Raw genomic sequence first — 18,186 nt, forward strand, 5'->3', positions numbered from 1 at the left:
GACAGACGATTGAGGCGTCGTCCCAACCCACCCGCTAACGTCAACGAACTCCGTCAAGCGCTCATTCAGGAATGGAACAATATTCCACAGGCAGAAATCAACACTTTAGTCAATTCTATGCGCCTGCGATGCACTGCAGTGGTGAATTCAAGAAGTGGTCATACCCGTTATTAAGTGGGTGGGTTTTTTTTTAACCCCTACCACACTTGGTCAAAATTTCTCCCAGTTTCTGTTAACCTATGGCCATGATTTTTGCATCATGGAACACTCTTTAAACGCATATATAACAATTATTCCCCCGGTTTGTTTTCATCAAGTTATGTTCAAGCAACGTTAGCGGAAGTGTCTTATTTTGTTCAGTATATATATATATATATATATATATATATATATATATATATATATATATATATATATATATATTACAAAAATGCATTACATGCAACAAAACCCATACAAGCGTACATCACAAAGTCTGCCCTTTAGTGAATATAAGAGTCACTCCTAGAACGTTAATGAAGACGTAACCTACGAAGAAGATCCTGTCGACCACTGATGCTATGATCCTCCATTCCCGGACGTTCCTCTTCCTCTCCTCCTGAAGGATCTCATCGTCCCTGATGCGGTCCATGTACTCCCTAATGGAGGAGATGTCCTCTAGAAGAGGATCTGGAGCGGTGGGGAATTTCGCTGGCGAGGGCCCGCACGAGGAGTCGTCGGTTCCAAACTCGGACTTAGAGTCGACGCCCATGTCAAGAAGATGGACCCGGGCGTAAACCATCTCAGAGTCAGACTTGTCGAACTCGCTGGTCACGTACGAGGACCACGTCTTCTTGGGTGTCGCACAGTTGGTGGTAGTCTCGATGACGTTTTCTCTCATGCCCAGAAAGCGGGCAATTCCGTCAATGATGCACTATAAACAACACGATACAAATGTTAAAGAAATAATAATACGATTTCTTTAAGAACAGTACTGTTAGTAAAAGCTAAAAACGTTCAACGCATGTAGTCAACAATAAAACAAGAATAAGATGACAATCATAAAGGAGAAAAAAAACGGAAAATATAAAAAAAAGAGTAGAAAAGCTACAGGTAGCACGAAAAAACGCGGTTTTAGCATCAGCATAGTAAGCCGGATTTATTAGCGCTTAACCACAACAACTTATAGAAAGCATTCTTTGGGGTTTTGCTTTCAGTTAAATGTTTTGTTATTGTTGTTGTGGGTTCGTTTGGGTTGTTGTGTTTTTTTTGTATGTTTTTTATGTGTTTTTTGTATGTTTGTTTGTTTGTTGAAATTGTTTTAAAAAACAAATACACCCTATAACCATAGAATATCTCTGTGAAAGTCCTCGGACCAACTATTATGTCCCCCCCCCCCCCCCCCGAACCTCCTTGTATACCATCAATCCCAATAAGCTCAGAATTTGTTTTCCATTTTCAAAAAAAAAAAAAAAAATTAAAAAAAAAAAAAAGGAAGAGAAAAAGACCACACACACACAAAAAAAGAAGCATTAAAAAGGAAGGAATGCTCTTCCCCATGCGACTAATCAAACGCGGAAGTATGGGATTGAAGGCATGCGCGCTGTTCTGAACACCTAAGCTCCATCATTTGATGAGACATAGATTAGACATCCTTTGAACCGTCGGCAGAGACTTAATGAAGTGTAATCGTTTCAGACGGCATTACTGGCATTGCTGAGATGATCGAGATTAGAACATCATTCATTTGAAAATGTGAGATTGGTTCTCAGTACGTTTCCACGAGGAATGAAAATAGCGTCGTATCTCTACACAATACTGGGTTGACGCGAGTAGAGATAAAACCAAACGAGGTATCCAGCCATTCTGGTGGCATATGCCACGAGCACAGATTTTAGTTGTCAAATGGTTTTTTTTACCAAAATGACAGAGAAACGTGGATATCATGAAAAATAAGCTATTATATCAGAGATAACTTCAGTGAATGCTGTGAGATATCATGAAATTACTTTGACCGGAATTTAGAGTCTCAAGAATGGAATTGCAACTCATAATTTATCTCTAGCATTCTGTTTAATCAACTGGAACTGAATGTTCGATTTTGAATTTAGCTTAGTGTTGTACATAAATAATAAAATTGTATACTGAGGTATTTTGAGACTAAACGTTGTAAGAGAAGGGGATAGAACATATTTGAGTAAAAAAAAAAAATAATAATAATAATAAAAAATGAAAAAAAAAATATATAAAAAAAACAACTCGTAACACGTGTGACTATAATAGATGCAGTTACTACTTTTTCCAAACATCCCATGGACTCGAATATGGTTATGATTTTATCGTTCAAATGTCTGCAAAAGAACATCAAATTTTTAAAAGAAGAAAAACAAAAAGAAAACCTAATGATGGTAAATAGTGAGTCATACCGATCTGAGCCACCTGGGAGCTCTGTTGATCCGAACTCCTCTGAAGTACATGTTGGCCACGATACACGCCAGAACTGTAGACATGGTGATCAGAATCATACTAAGGCAGAAGTAAGAACCTGAATAACATAAACCAGTGTGTTAGCTGAATAGCAATGAGATGCGTGTGGCGGAATAAAGCAGATAGACGAAGAGACCGACAGACAGATAGGAAAAAAAAGAGTAAAGTTTGCTTTATTTAACGACGCCACTAGAGTACATTGATTTGTTATCTTATCATCGGCTATTGGACGCCAAACATATGGTCATTCTGACACCGTTTTTAGAGAAAACCCGCTGTCGCCACATAGGCTACTCTTTTATGACAGGCAGCAAGGGATCTTTTATTTGCGCTTCCCATAGGCAGGACAGCACAAACCATGGCCTTTGCTGAACCAGTTATGGATCACTGGTCGGTGCAAGTGGTTTACACCTACCCACTGAGCCTTGCGAAGCACTCACTCGGGGTTTGGAGTTGGTATCTGGATTAAAAATCCCATGCCTCGACTGGGATCCGAACCCAGTACCTACCAGCCTGTATATCGATGGCCTAACCACGACACCACCGAGGCCGGTGACAGATAGGAAGTATATGAACGTCTCACAAGCAAGTGATACGAAAACTCCGTGTGATGGTAGGCTTGGTTATAGCATACTCTATTATACATAGGGGCGGGACGTAACCCAGTGGTAAAGCGTTCGTTTGATGCGCAGTCGGTCTAGGATCGATCCCCGTCCGCCTACGATCGATCCCTGAGTTTGCAGCCATTGTAAGATGTTTGCGATGACAGAGCCTTGTTGGCCACTACTATTTCTTACTAAATACATTTTCTTGTTTAGAATACCAGTGTCTGTATATCGAATGTGTTTGCGGTCTTATACTAATGTTTGTAGTACTCAGATTTTACTTTAATTCGTGATATATTTCTTCGTACATACGACATTATTGGAAGGTAAAATCCGGTTTGGGCTACTACAAGCATTAGGACAACAACAAACACCTTGTAAATACAGACACTGATATTTTAAATAAGAAAATGTATTTAATTTGTATGTTACGTCATCGAAAAGGCTCTATTGGTAGGAAAGCTGTTACAATGGTTGTAAACTCAGGACTGTCCCTTCAATGTGTTCAGATGTGTTTATCATGGTTCTAGTGTTAGTCGTGCCATTGTTTGTCCACAATATCTGATATCCGCTTTAAAAAAAAACCTTTAAGAGTTCCATAAAAAAGGTTGTGTTGTCTGTTTGTTTATTTTATTTTGTGTTAGTTTTGGGTTTTTTAAAGTTATTATTTAATCACATATGTTCATGACATTGAGACAACAAGACGATGTTATATCACGCCACACTGCAGTGCTTGAATATTTATTTGATTTAAGCATTTTAATGTCCAATATTTTATCGGGGAATCTGCAAAGAACGGAAACCCACGAACACGCTACACCACAAAGCATGTAAACACATAAATAGAATATATTGATATTATGCGATTTGTTAAACTTAAAGAACATGTTTAATATACACAAACATCGTTTAGATGCATATTTATTTAAATGTGTCTTATTCCTGCAATTTTATAGTTTACTACATGGCGCTGTTATCAAAGACGTAAATGATATTTTTCAAATGTTCGATTGGGATGTGAACTCAAGAAAAAAAAAACAGGAAGAAAAATCCAAAAAATCCCAAATAAGTTTACTTTTTATGTGTTTTTTTTCGTCAAATTTCGTCTTTCATCAGCATCACCAAATTCCTCGCATGATATGAAAAGTGTAATCAAAAGTGCATCATCGGAAGACGCACTCTCGAGACGCAGTCGAAAAGGGCAACAAGAGTGAAAACTGTATTTGATCAATGCTCTACTTGCTCAGAACAAATGATTGACAGAACCTTTTATTCGAATGATGTCAAGTGAAGCTCACTGAGGAAACGAAGGTCAGTCTGATGCTTGTAACTGGATAAAGGCGGCATGTTCGTCCGATGACGTCCGTTTACCACGTCCTTCGATTGGTAGGGAGGGCACAGTCTACGTTATAAGCTTGTTTACCCTTGAGATGAATAACCGGTCTATCAATTGAATTATGCATTGAAACGCGAATCAATAGAAATACCATAACATTTAATTTTCTCGACGAATACACCAATAACGCCGAATTATTGGCGTAGATAAGAAATCTTGGCTTATTTGTGCGCAGATCGGGAAGCTAACCGTGCTCGGGCCGTATTAATTACATAGATATGGATTTTTCGTGTAAGCGTCCGGGGTAAATACTTCTCCTTAGTATGCCTCCTTGTAGTAACAGAGTGTGAAATCTTGTTTCCCAAAAGCACACAACGAAAGGAGAAAAGATCTTGGGAATTCCAAAAGTATCCGCGGAATTCTTGTAAGGCCGTTAATGGAAAAGGTAAAGTGAAAATGCGGTGGCTGATTGGATCGCATGTTTGATATGCAAAAACGAGCTAATACCGTAGAGTTAATGGCATCACCGTCGTCTGGCCTATTACACACCCAGTCAGGTTCTGCCCTGTCGTTTGACTTCAGCTTCTAGCCGTCTGTTGCCCTTCTACAACACAGTCTACGCGGCGCCATAGAACTGCTTGTTTGGCGACCTGGATCAAGTGGCTAATTCATACTCTGTACATAGTATCAATCCATGCCATATTGGTAACGGGTTTCATGATTGGTAGTGCGCCTCTGGTATGCTCTCCTGGCCCTTGGTTATAATATAATGCTGTAAGCAAACTAACCTAAATTTGGATGGTTGAATGTATATTTGTACAGGACATCATTCGAATGTGTAGGGGGCCTACAGGGGACATGGTGTTGCTCAATCACTAGATCGCCCATCTGAGGTGGTTTGGTTGTCGGATCGAACGCATGGACGGACCAATTCTCTGGTTGGATTTTTCCCCGTCCCATCCAGTGTTTGGTATATAAAAAGTTCCGCGGTATGTCCTGTCCTGTCTTTGTGAAGGTACATATAAAAGATCCTATGCTACTAATGGGAAAATGTATCAGGTTGTTTCTATGACTATATGTCATCATCATTAGATGTCTGATACCCAGTAGCCGATGACTAATACAACAATATACAAATGTGTTCTAGTATCATTAAACAAAACTTTTCCAGTGTTTATTCTTCAATACACTGACTGCACCTGGCATTTAAGACATCATTTCACATAGTTTGGTTTCAGCTATTGATTCATTACTTTTACCCTTGAATCACTTCTAAAGTGTGAAGGGAGGAAAGAAGGGATGTCTCATTTAACGAAACACTCCTCGTGTTTTAATTACGGTTATATGGCATAGAACATATGGTTAAGGACCTCACAGAAAATGAGAGAGAGAAAATCTGCTGCCGGCACGTAATGGGTTACTCTTTCCGATTAGCAGCCAGGGATCTTTCATATGTCACAGCAATGACAGTACATAACACAGCCTTTGCTAGAACAAGTTGTGGAGCACTGACTGGAACGAGAAATGGCTCAAAGAGCTCTACAACGACAACAAATCCGGTGAGCACTTTACCACTTCTAAAGTGCGACGAAGGTTTTTTATTTAACGACACCACTTGAACGCATTGATTTAGTAATCATCGGCTACTGGATGTCAAACATATGGTCATTTTTGACACCCATAGAGAAGAAACCTGGTTCATGTATTGCATTAGTAGGAAGGGATATTTTATATGCGCCATCCCACAAACAGGATACCACATACCACGGGCTTTGATATACCAGTCGTGGTGCACTGGCTGTGACGAGAACTAGCTAAAGTGTGATGCTACTCAATATTCGCTAAATACGTCCCCACCCCTCACCCCCGTCAGGTCTTGGACAATCTGTCAAGAAGAGAAACGCGGACCTTCGGCCACTCCAGTACCCCCCTCCCCGTCCCCTCCTGGACGAAAGCATTCGATTTTCAAGATGTATATATATAGTTTGTCGTGCTGAAATGCATAATAAACAGCCATGCATGTAGAGTATGGCTGAGTAGCTAAAAGTCTAAAACTCTTTATACGGTTAAGAAGAGTATTCTTTTTAAGTTTCTATAATTTTGTCCGAATTTTTTTTTTTTTGTGTTAACATTTTTATAAGATACATTTTTTCAGTTTTGTGTGTGTGTGGGTGGGGTTTATTTTTTTTTTTACGAGGGGGGGGGGGGGTTATCAGGGCCGTAGCTAGGATTTTTTGTTTGTGTGCGGGGGTGGGGGGGGGGGGGGGGGGGGGGGGGGGGGGAGGGTGTTAACTGAGTAGCTAAAAGTCTAAAACTCCGGTTAAGAAGAGTATTCTTTTTAAGTTTCTATAATTTTGTCCGAATTTGCCCAGAAAAAAATCCGAAACTGCCCCCTTGCACACACACACACACACACACACACACACACACACACACACACACACACACACACGCACACAACCCGCTAGCTACGGCGCTGGTTATAGGTTAGGAAGAATTAGACGAGGGAAATAACAAGTTTAGGATGGACACAACTTAGAATTAATACGCAAGTTCTCTGTGTTTGTTAGATTGGATAAAAAAGTAAAGTTTGTTTTATTTAACGACGCCACTAGAGCACTTTTTTTAATCTTATCATCGGCTATTGGACGTTAAACATATGGTCATTCTGACACTGTTTTTTGTTTAGAGGAAACCCGCTGTCGCCACATAGGCTACACTTTTACGACAGGCAGCAGGGGATCTTTTATTTGCGCTTCCCACAGGCAAGACATCACAAACCATGGCCTTTGTTGAACCAGTTATGGATCACTGGTCGGTGCAAGTGGTTTACACCTACCCATTGAGCCTTGAGGAGCACTTATTCAGTGTTTGGAGTCAGTATCTGGATTAAAAATCCCATGGCTCGACTGGGATCCGAACCCAGTACCTACCAGCCTGTAGACCGATGGCCTAACCACGACGCCACTGAGGCCGTTAGATTGGATCAAATGCATTCCAAGATTGCGTAATTCAGTTAAATTTTAAAAACGTAAAAGTGTAATTAGTTTAAATCCAGACGGTTTTATCCCAGTAATACTGCTTAATATGCGAAACACGCAGATCAGAATAGAATGGACATTGCAAAATAAAATGAAATTTGTCTTCAACACTATTAGTGTCACAGAGACTGCAGGTCCTAACTTCACGTTCAATATTTCTATAACGACCAATTTTACTATTCATTTGATGAACAGAACATTTAAATTAAAAAATGTAACTTCTAAATACGAAAGAAGGTTTTCGTTTTTGTAATAGTACTGTGATTATTAGTTCAGTGCTTATGCATTAACTGTTTGAAGAAACTGAGAGAGTATCACATTGCTTGACTAAATCTATGTCTTAAAGGGACATTCCTGAGTTTGCTGCATTGTAAAATGTTTCCGACTAATAAAATATTTCCATGATTAAACTTACATATTAAATATATTATTTTCTTGTTTAGAATATCAGTGTCTGTGTATTCAATATTTTTCTGGTCGTCTTAATATTTGTAAGAAGCCCAAACTGGATTTTGTCTTCAAATAATTTCGTACGTACGAAAAAAATATATTTTAGGAAATACAATTAAATTTAACCTAGTACAAATATTACAACGATCAGAAACATGTTTAATATAGAGCAACTAATATTTTATTTTATGTAATTACAATCATTAACGGCATATTGCCACAGACCACTGACCTATTTAATGGTCTAACAAAGTATTACCTGAACAAAAATAATTTGATTTGTCCATAAATGAACTTTATTCAACCATCTTCATAACCATCATACTCCATTTATAATGATATTTTGTAATAATAATTGAATTATAGCAATGGTCCATAATTAAAAAACTAAAATTGCCGAGAGGGTTGACATGGATTTCACTCCATCATGGTTCAGTTACGGTGATGCGATAGCTAGATTTGGTTTCCAACAATTAATGTAATTTGTATTTATTATCTAATTTTAGACAAATAAGGTCCTTAAATCCGTGACAGTATGTCTTTAAAAAGGCTCTGTTAGTCGATAACATCTTAAAAATTGCAGCAAACTCAGGAATGTCCCTTTAAACGAATTGTAACATCTGTGATAAATATTGCTTCATTGGTGATATTCTGACGTATGCAGACATATGACCCCGCTAGGTGTAAATCATACTCACCTATTAAGGGAATGGAGGCTGAAGCTCTAGGGGTGTAGTCCGTTAACAGGAGCAATAACACGAAGAATGCTAGAAATATGTTCATTCCTGAAATCAACAAAATGGCGATATATCCTTCTAATATTAGTAATCACGGTACCTTCAAAATAAATTTCACCACAATAGCTGTGTAGCAAAATACAAACGAAGATAACATATTTAGAAAAAAAGCAAATAACTAAAATTTGACATCTCACTTCATACGGTAGCGCCAAGGTGCATAAATAATTATAAGTTTGTTGTTTTTCTTTTCTTTTTAAATACATTGAACATATAAATGGGCATTTTGTCGAGGTGCACAGAAGCTGTTCTTAAAAATAATACACTGAATGTAATTCATTCATCATCCCTCCACAAATGATCACGGGAGTACCGTATTAACACGTTATTGGTTTATTCGCATATTGTTGAAATATATTTTTTTATTATTATTCAAAACAACAACAACGACAGTGAATAAACATATGTTTGCATTTTTATTAGTATTGGATTTTAATGTAATAGTTAAGAGCAATATATAAATGCAAGTAGATGTACATTAAGGTTTGGTTTTGTTTAAAGACACCACTAGAGCACATTTATTAATCATCGGCTATTGGATGTCAAACATTTGGTCATTTGGCATATAGTCTTAGAGATGAAACTCGCAACATTTTTGTTCTATTAGTACCAAGGGATCTTTTACGTGCACCATCCCACAGACAGGGTAACATTAGGTTTAGATCATTTTTAACATGCCTATGTCCACTAAGGTTCAGGCATGCCCCCCCCCCCCCGGTTCTGTCTCTGGCATGGCCAGAGGCTGGACCAGTCGGGGAGCCACAGGGTAACACATACCACTACCTTTAATATACCAGTCGTGGTGCACTGACTTGAACAAGAATAGCCCAATGGGCCCACCGACCGGGATCGATCAAAGAACACCCGCGCATCAGGCGACCACTTTACAGCAGGCACGATTAAGGACAACACTAAGAGTATAAACCAGTAAAGACATAGATCTGTGATATATAAGAGGATATTCCATGTTTTTGTCAAATATGATTTATATCTCATCTGAAGTTTGCAATCATATCTCACGGGTCGCGTTTGCTCGACGAGTTTGACATGATTGCAAATTTCACGAGATGAGATATAAATCATATTTGACAAAAAACATGAACTTTTCTATTTATTATATAACTTTTGGCAATTTACCTTTATTTTTAAAATGCCAGTAGCAAAATAGCTCCGGATTTCTTACAGTGAAGATAACACTTTGTATAGTGACGATAACACATTTTAGAGTGAAATAGTGAAATATTCACTCTAAAATGTGTTATCATCACTGAGTGACTGATAACACTTTTATTTCTCTGATATTTTAAGACATTTCACTAAATGTTGTATAATAAATAATTTTATACCCGTGAAAGAAAAAAACAACAACCCGATAACATCATACATATACATACCAATTTGTAGTTTTGCCGGAGACTCTGGCGGGACCCAGAATATGACCATGGTCAGAAGAGATAGCAACCCACACGGCAGTATCAGGATGAACGCATAAAACGCCACCTTTCTGCGCAGCCTCAGACTAAACGTCAGATCCGGGTAGGGCTCCGGGCAGCACGTGTAGTACTTGACGTTGCGCACGCCGGTGTTCTCGATGACGTCCCACTCGTTGCTCTTGATGTACTCGCTAACGTCCATCTTGTTCATGCCGTCGATGAAGTCGATGTTGAGCTTGCCGCCATGGTAGGTCCAGGAGCCGAACTTGAGGGAGCAGACCTGCTCGTCGAAGGGAAAGTAGAGCGTGTCGAGGGCGCACGAGCTGTTGATGATGGCTTGCGGCATCCACAGGAGATCTCCCGTGTAGTCCACGACCACCAGGGCGTCGCGGTGCTCATCCAGGCGGTCGTCAGCACTGAAAGAGAACAAAACTAATCTCAACGACAGAACCGTATAACGATATGAAAATCGTATCTCTGCATAAGAAAGCCAAAAGGACTTTAAGCAAAGTCGTTTTTGCTTCCATGATCCACTATCAGGTACTCGTCCTTAGGGCCATCACTTCCTTAGGAGATCCGTAACAGGGTGTTGAACTGCTCTTGCACCGCCCATAGGAGGACTGCCTTTCACAAGACTAACTTTGAAAATACAAACTTGCAAAGGATAGAGCTTAATGGAATGTATACAGTTGTGATGACACGCACTCATAGATCACTGCAAAAACAGTGATGATATAAGGTGTTCGCGAAAGATGCACATATCCTGCCCAACCGGTGGCAAAAACAACAAAACCCCCATAAAACAACCAACCAACCGAATAAACAAACACACACACACACACACACACACACACACACACACACACACACACACACACACACAATAAATAAACAAAAACATCAAACAAACAAATACCATTATGTGGGCTTTATATACACTGAAATAAAAATGCGTCGTACTGTCTGTGTTAAATACAAAGATGTCACATAGGACCAAACGAAAGTAATATGGAATAAAATACAAAGGTAGTATGTGGTTAGACATGCGGTGACTTTCACCCAAATATGAATGTTATTGGCCCAGTAGGTGTAAGGCCACAACACTGTCATCACTTTCACTAACTACCGCAATAGTAAATTAGATATCTCTTCCAGTGGCGGATTCATAACATCCATTATTTATTTATTTATTATTATTATTATTATTATTATTATTATTTTATTATTTATTTATTTTTAAATTTTTTGTTTGGGGGGGGGGTGGGGGGGGGGGTCGATGCCATTAGGCTTAATGCCAAGGGATCATAAAAAAGAAGAAAATTAATATATAATACAATTGTAACTGTCGCAAAATTTAGGGGTCCGGGATCCTAAACACAAACAAGTGTTTAAACACATATTTGGACATTAAAGGAGGCTTTACTGTTCTTTATCGCCGACGAGAAACTGAGATGGCAAAACAGATATGTGCGACAGTAAACTCGTCATTAATGTCTACAAATAGATACAAGAAAATTTAATGTTTTATTTAACGAGGCAGTCAGCATATTTTCATACCCGGCTATATGGTGTCAGAACAGCTGGACTAATGCAACCTAGTTATCCTTGGTAATTCAATAAACGCCTGTTGTCAATTTTGTTTCTCTAAATTACCTCCTTTCTTTATTCTTTTTTCCCTTTCTTTTTTATTTAAAAAAAAACGTAGCGTTAACGAAAAACCTAATCCGTCCAGTGATGTTTCGAAACTTAACTGCTTTACAAAATAATTATAGCAACAGAAACTTTTAAAATGCTTTTCATCTGCAATAGCTCTGTTGCTCCAGTTTTGTTTTATTTTGTTTTATTTTGTTTTGTATTTTATTGCTTACTGTTACCAGTTTTGTTTTATTTTGTTTTATTTTGTTTTGTATTTTATTGCTTTAATATCGACAACTGTTACCAGTTTTTCTCGTTGTATACAGATATCTCGTATATAAGCTTATAAAAGTCTTGAACAATTTGCAGTAGCATCATAAGCAATATTTTTATTAAACGTAAACGTATACTAAAAACCTAATGCATCAAATTCACGTAAAATAGAAAGTGATTTTTGTGTGTGTGTGTGTGTGTGTGTGTGTGTGTGTGTGTGTGTGTGTGTGTGTGTGTGCAAAATATTGCAAAATAATACAATTTAATTTATTTTACATGTTTAGTCACTTATCAAAATCCAGTTGTTAACAAAATGCATTCAAGAGCCGCTGCTGTTCATTGATTTTGCTTTATGTGTATTTGTTTTGTGTTTTTTTGTTGTTGTTGTTTTGTTGTTTTGTTTTTTGTTGTCGATTTTTGTTGGCATATACATGTACTTGTATAAGAGTAACTTTATTGATTTAGATTATCATAATTATTCAAACGACGAAATAACATAACTATTATATTTTGAACAATTTCTACTTCCAACCTGTATATACAATACGTTCATCATAATGTGATGTTTTGTGTATCCTTATATTTAAGTCATGAATGTATCTACTTTAGTTTTGTTAATACTGTACACTGCGTGTGTTTTAGTGGGTTGTGCTCTGTGTTGCCGTGTATCTCTCTGTCTTCTAATTGCTACTGGGCCTGAATAAATTCATCAAATTGAACAATTGCGTTGGTTTTGTCTTTGAGAGACGCAACGCAATTTTAGTCTCAACAAAATAATTATTCATTCCATCTGTTAACGACATCGTATATAAACCCAATAAATAGCGCCCTCCTATGAGGTTATCAAGTGAGCGAATCCATGTCGCGAACAAAGTCTCCGGGGAGATAACCCCAGACCCAAAACTGATATAATTCCTAATGTTCCGCCGATCACGAATAAATCATTCGCGATAAAATACACTGGCGACTGGGTCGCGTGTTTTCTGTTTTCTTCGTTCGTCATGGTTTGAAATTGGCATGCCAAGACCAAATGGGTCAGTCATTGTCTTTCACGAAACCAACTCGGCTCTCACTCTCCTGGGGGAGGTGTCATATGTTTGTCGAGTTGTTAAATCCAGGCCGTTTCTGACCCGGATGAGAAACCCAGCGCTACACTGGATTAGATGAGTGAGTGGTGGCGATTTCCCAACTCGAATCCAATAGGCCCTTGGAGACTCCGTAGATCCGATTTAAAGTTGTCCTCAGCGAAGGCGAAAATAATAAATCTCAGACCAACAAGTCTTGGCAAGCTCGGGATGACAGACGCTGACAGCGGTGTACAGGTTTTGCGAGGATCCAGACGCCAATAAATATAATTAAAAGTTTTCAGGTTGACACCAGGGCATTATTCAATTAAAGAATACATCTCAGAGCTGTCGTATAAATTTTGATTTAGGCATCAGTCGAACAAAACAAAGTGGTTTCCGCAAATCCGAAAGAGTCAATGAGATGAAGTATGCCATGCATACAGGAGTACGATTAATTGTGTACAGTTTAGTTGATTAAAACAAAATGCGTTCACGAACTTGGGATGATTTTGTGGATATTTACAGTTCGAACCATGCTTGTTAAACGTAAGAAATTGTTTCCCGATGGTGGGCAGGTGGGGGTGATGACCCGAAACGTCTACTATTATGGGCCACGTGCTTCGCGGTAATACTCATTAATTAGCATTCGGCAATAACAGTAAATACCTAACCTAGTTTGGACGCAAATGTGAGCAATTGCGCCCATAGAATAACACAAAAATCATTCTTATTTTTGATCTTATGTTTGTACTGCCAAGATTATTTGTTTGTACTGCCTAGCCAATCCACTTATTACAGGCTAGGCATTGCCCTGAATAATTATTTCGAACGCAATAACACTGTAAAATATTGCACCAAGAAATGGTGCATAATTTTCTCATCATTTCGTCTGGGTTTTCCTATATTCCTGGAAAGTTAGATGGGTAATGGCATACAAGAGGGCTAGTCAAACAGGCCATAATGCCCAAAGCTAGTTGGTTTTTTCAAGGTCATTTCCTTGGGAGGTTGACCCGACCCTCGCACAAATCTTCGCTCGACACAGTCTAGACCCCCCCCCCCCCCACCCCATTGCATAATTTCCTACACACACGCGCCTGCTTAATCATGTTTTTCCATAAACAAATTTCATTTTTGCAACAGACCATACAATTACTCAATGCACATTAGTTAGATCAAATACCATTATATAATGTACTTCGGTTTTTAAAATCAGTTTTAAAAGCATGTACCATATCTCTGTGTTCAATATGGACGTCATATTCACGTGAAAGCGTTGATAAACATGTCTTAACTACATGCAACTAGTGAAGAACCTTCAAACGATATGGTAAAATGGCTTAGACCTACAGAGACTAAACGGCTCAAAAAGAACTGGGGAGACAATTCACGACTGAAATGTCTAAACGCACAACATCACATGATGATCGAAGGTACTGTAATATATATTTTGAAAGTCATTTGTCCTGGTAGGGGACTTACTATTCAGCACATTGTAAATCCATGGACGTTTAGTGTGGAGGCTGTGCATTCACATATTATCAGTAATACAAACAGTTTGATAATATTCAGACAATTAATTTAGTAACTATATTTTTAAATTACAGACATTATATTTAAAGGGGCATTCCTGAGTTTGCTCCATTGTAAGATGTTTCCGACTAGTAAAATATTCCTACGATTAAACTTACATATTAAACATGTTTTCTTGTTTAGAACATCAGTGTCTGTATATTCAATGTGTTTCTGGTCGTCTTAATATTTCTAAGAAGCCCAAACTGGATTTTGTCTTCAAATAATTCCGTACGTACGAAAAAAATAATATTTTAGGAAATAAAATGAAATTTAACCTAGTACAAATATTAGAACGATCAGAAACATATTCAATATACAGCCACTAATATGTTATGCAGAAAAATATACTTGGTGTGTAATTATAATCGTTTAAACGTTTGTCGATAACATCTTAAACAATGCAGCAAACTCAGGAATGTTCCTTTAATTTAGACGCCACTATTTTACTTTCTTAGCTTAAAACGTTAGCTTTTTATATACCAATTATCAGTTTCGTATGCAACGCGGCCTTAAACTTATCGCTGATCAGTGACGTAGGATATCGGCTTCATTCTGAAGTCGTGGAGTTCACCATAGTTGTCGGTATAGGACAAAGTCGATAGCCTACGTCATCTGCAATCCATTCACTTCATATAGTTGTACAGCCTTATCCATCCCGTCTTTGGAAATCGCCAGATATATTTAGTAAACTGATTTGTATTAGATTTGGTTAACGCTGGACTTATAAGATGAATAGATCCGTTTATGCATTGATAGCTGGAAATTGCAACGTCGGAGTGACTGGGGTTTTGAATAGCTATTTCTCCATTTTCATCCCAGTGTTCACATTTTCAAGTTAATGTTGCACATTAAGTTATGGCCTGTAGTGCGATTGTATGACAAAAAGTATGCTGATCTCCACTGGAACCGCACAACAAAAGGAGTAGGTACGATAGCAATGTGTTTGCGGCCCCCAATAAATCGAGGAAACAAAATTAACAATTTGGATTTAAAAGTAGGTGTTGGACATAAATAAAGGTTTTACTGTTTTAGTGTTACACATATTTTTCTGTGTTATGTGTTGAAAGTATTATAAATCTGGTGTCAAAAGTGTTCGATTTTAGGCTCAATTCATGTTTTTAGCCATTTTTGCCAATTTCAAAGTGTCAGAAATGTATCAGCGCAGTCGTGTTCAGTCTTCATTATTTAAACACAACAAAATATTTAAACCAATTTATCTTTCTTAATTTATAAAAATAATACATTTTGTTAACATTTGTGGCTTGTTTTGTGTTTTGTTTCAAGAATACGGATCTCCCGTTTAAGGCCTCATTTATTTCCCTTCCCATAGCAGCTGACATCTAGAAAATGGCATATCATTGACTAGGAGTCATATATCATATATGACATTCTGACATTTATTTGGGGGACAAAAATGACCCTTATCATACCTACTGCTTTTCATTTGTCATTGCTATGAAAGACAATAACCCTGAAAGGTGAGAATGAAATTTAAATGTCGCATTTCACATATGTGGCTTTAAAAGCAGTACTATTTATTAATCCAGTTTTTAAAATGTCTTTTGTCATGTTTCATCTGTAGATGTAGAGTGTGTAACAAAATACGACGATTATTTGGACATTATTTGGACTGTTACACTTTCGCGTGACATGGCAACTGGAAGTATCATTTCTGATGATTGCTGTTTGAAAATAAGACACAGTACAATGGTTTGTGGAGTGTACTGGTGTTTCTGTTCATACCTGTTACAAAATAAATGGATATATTGAATGTTGAAGATCGACAGACAGGTCCTGAAAACGCTTCCCCCTATTCTCATCAAAGGTTTGTGTCATCTTTACAAAGGAAAGTTAAGTGGTGTTTTTTCAACGGCAATTGTTTTTTTTAAATACCATATATCTCTCCTGCAAATTCATGTGCTTGTAATGTTTGTGCGTACATTTTTGTATTTTCATTGCAACAATAATGTCAGGTACCCTCAAATGTCAGGAGTGTAACATTCATTCTTTGTTTGGGTATTCCCGCCTCTTGTGTTGTCTGATCTCAAGTGTTTCTCTATTTCACTAGAGTGCGGTAGCCCTAGATGGAGGATCATCATCAAAAACAAAAACATATTCCTACCTCGTGATTTCATAGATCCCACTTATTTTCATATCAGGTGTGTAACATTTTCAGCATCATTATAGTACACATTTGTATAATTATTAGATAAGTTTTAAAAGTTAATTAATACTAGCTGAATATATTAGATATAATAATTAAAATTGTTGTTTAATTGAAGTTCTTTTGTCAAACAGCTTTCGTCACCAGTTGCAATCCCCACTTTTGCTATACATAAAAATATGAACTATTAACGAAATTGCATATCAGAATGTTATTACTAATCACAACAAAATACATATAGTCTTATTTAATATTACTGAAGTGCAAAGTCCTACAATAATATCTGTAGCTGAATGCGTCACTCCTGACATGAACTATACATAACATACGTTACTCGTACAAGTAGGTAACAAATGGGTTCTTGAATATTTTCATCTTACTGACAAAGTGCATTTTGTATAGACAACAGTTCTTAAGAGATATCAGTTCTGGTTTCATTGCTCGTTTACGAGCAATACAAATGTGTTCATTGAGAATTTACTTCATTTTTTGTTCAGTAAAGCTACAGGTTTGTTAATAGTTTTAAACATTTAATTAATACAATTTCCATAATGAATGCCATTATAACATTCATAGTGAATGATATTATATAAAGTTTCGTGTGCTGTGGTTTAGATATGAGTTCGTTCCTGGAATGTCAGGAGTGTAACACCACATACGTAATGTTTTTGTTTTTTTTAAATATTGTATTGTCCCCAGCTCATTTTGACGATGCTAGGGTTGGAGTGCCCTGTTTCATCGCCTCACAGAAGATGAATTAAATTATACACGCTAAATACTAGGAGTACATACATATTGTGGTAGTACGCTGATTATAGTAATAGTAATACTTAAACAAATAATGTAGATAATGATATATTTAGTATTAATGCATATGTACATGTAGATAGTAATATTAATAACACATTATAAATGACTAGTTAATAGAAATATATTTAAATAGGCTGGTTGATGTAATGGGGACATAAAATAAATATATAAGTTTAGAAAGAAGGATTGTTAAAAAGAGAAGTTATAGTAGTAATTATAGTGATAAGTAATAATGTCAAATTCACGTCAAGGGCTCGCTTGATAATTGTTTCTATTTTCTTCCATCAAATTACTTTCTTGACTGAAGAGTCGTTTCCATGGTGCCCAGATTGTATTATACGTTTCATATTTACAGTTTATAAAAAAGAATATATTTTTCTATTTCGTATTTATTTTGCAGCTATTATATTTATTTCATTTCTTTCCATTTGTTTTCTTGTATATATAATATTTAATATTTATTAACAGCCAGTTTATAAATATGTCTTTTATATCACCTACTTGTCCAAATAAAATAATTGTTTTATTTAATTTTAT

At 37.1% G+C, this 18,186-nt stretch overlaps 1 protein-coding gene across 1 annotated transcript in view; it reads right to left on the reverse strand.

The window, feature by feature from the left end:
* Nucleotides 1–456: 456 nt before the first annotated feature.
* Nucleotides 457–18,186, reverse strand: part of LOC121379868 (neuronal acetylcholine receptor subunit alpha-2-like) — a 60,408-nt gene continuing 42,678 nt past the window's right edge. Inside the window, exons 4-7 of the mRNA XM_041508528.1 lie at nt 10,090–10,544; nt 8,597–8,683; nt 2,406–2,524; nt 457–913 (exon numbers count right to left, since the gene is read on the reverse strand). Coding sequence (XP_041364462.1) covers nt 467–913; nt 2,406–2,524; nt 8,597–8,683; nt 10,090–10,544 — 1,108 coding nt within the window. The 3' untranslated portion in view covers nt 457–466. The remainder of the gene's footprint in view (nt 914–2,405; nt 2,525–8,596; nt 8,684–10,089; nt 10,545–18,186) is intronic.

Source organism: Gigantopelta aegis, chromosome 8, assembly GCF_016097555.1.
Source record: "Gigantopelta aegis isolate Gae_Host chromosome 8, Gae_host_genome, whole genome shotgun sequence".
NCBI classification, from domain to species: domain Eukaryota; kingdom Metazoa; phylum Mollusca; class Gastropoda; order Neomphalida; family Peltospiridae; genus Gigantopelta; species Gigantopelta aegis.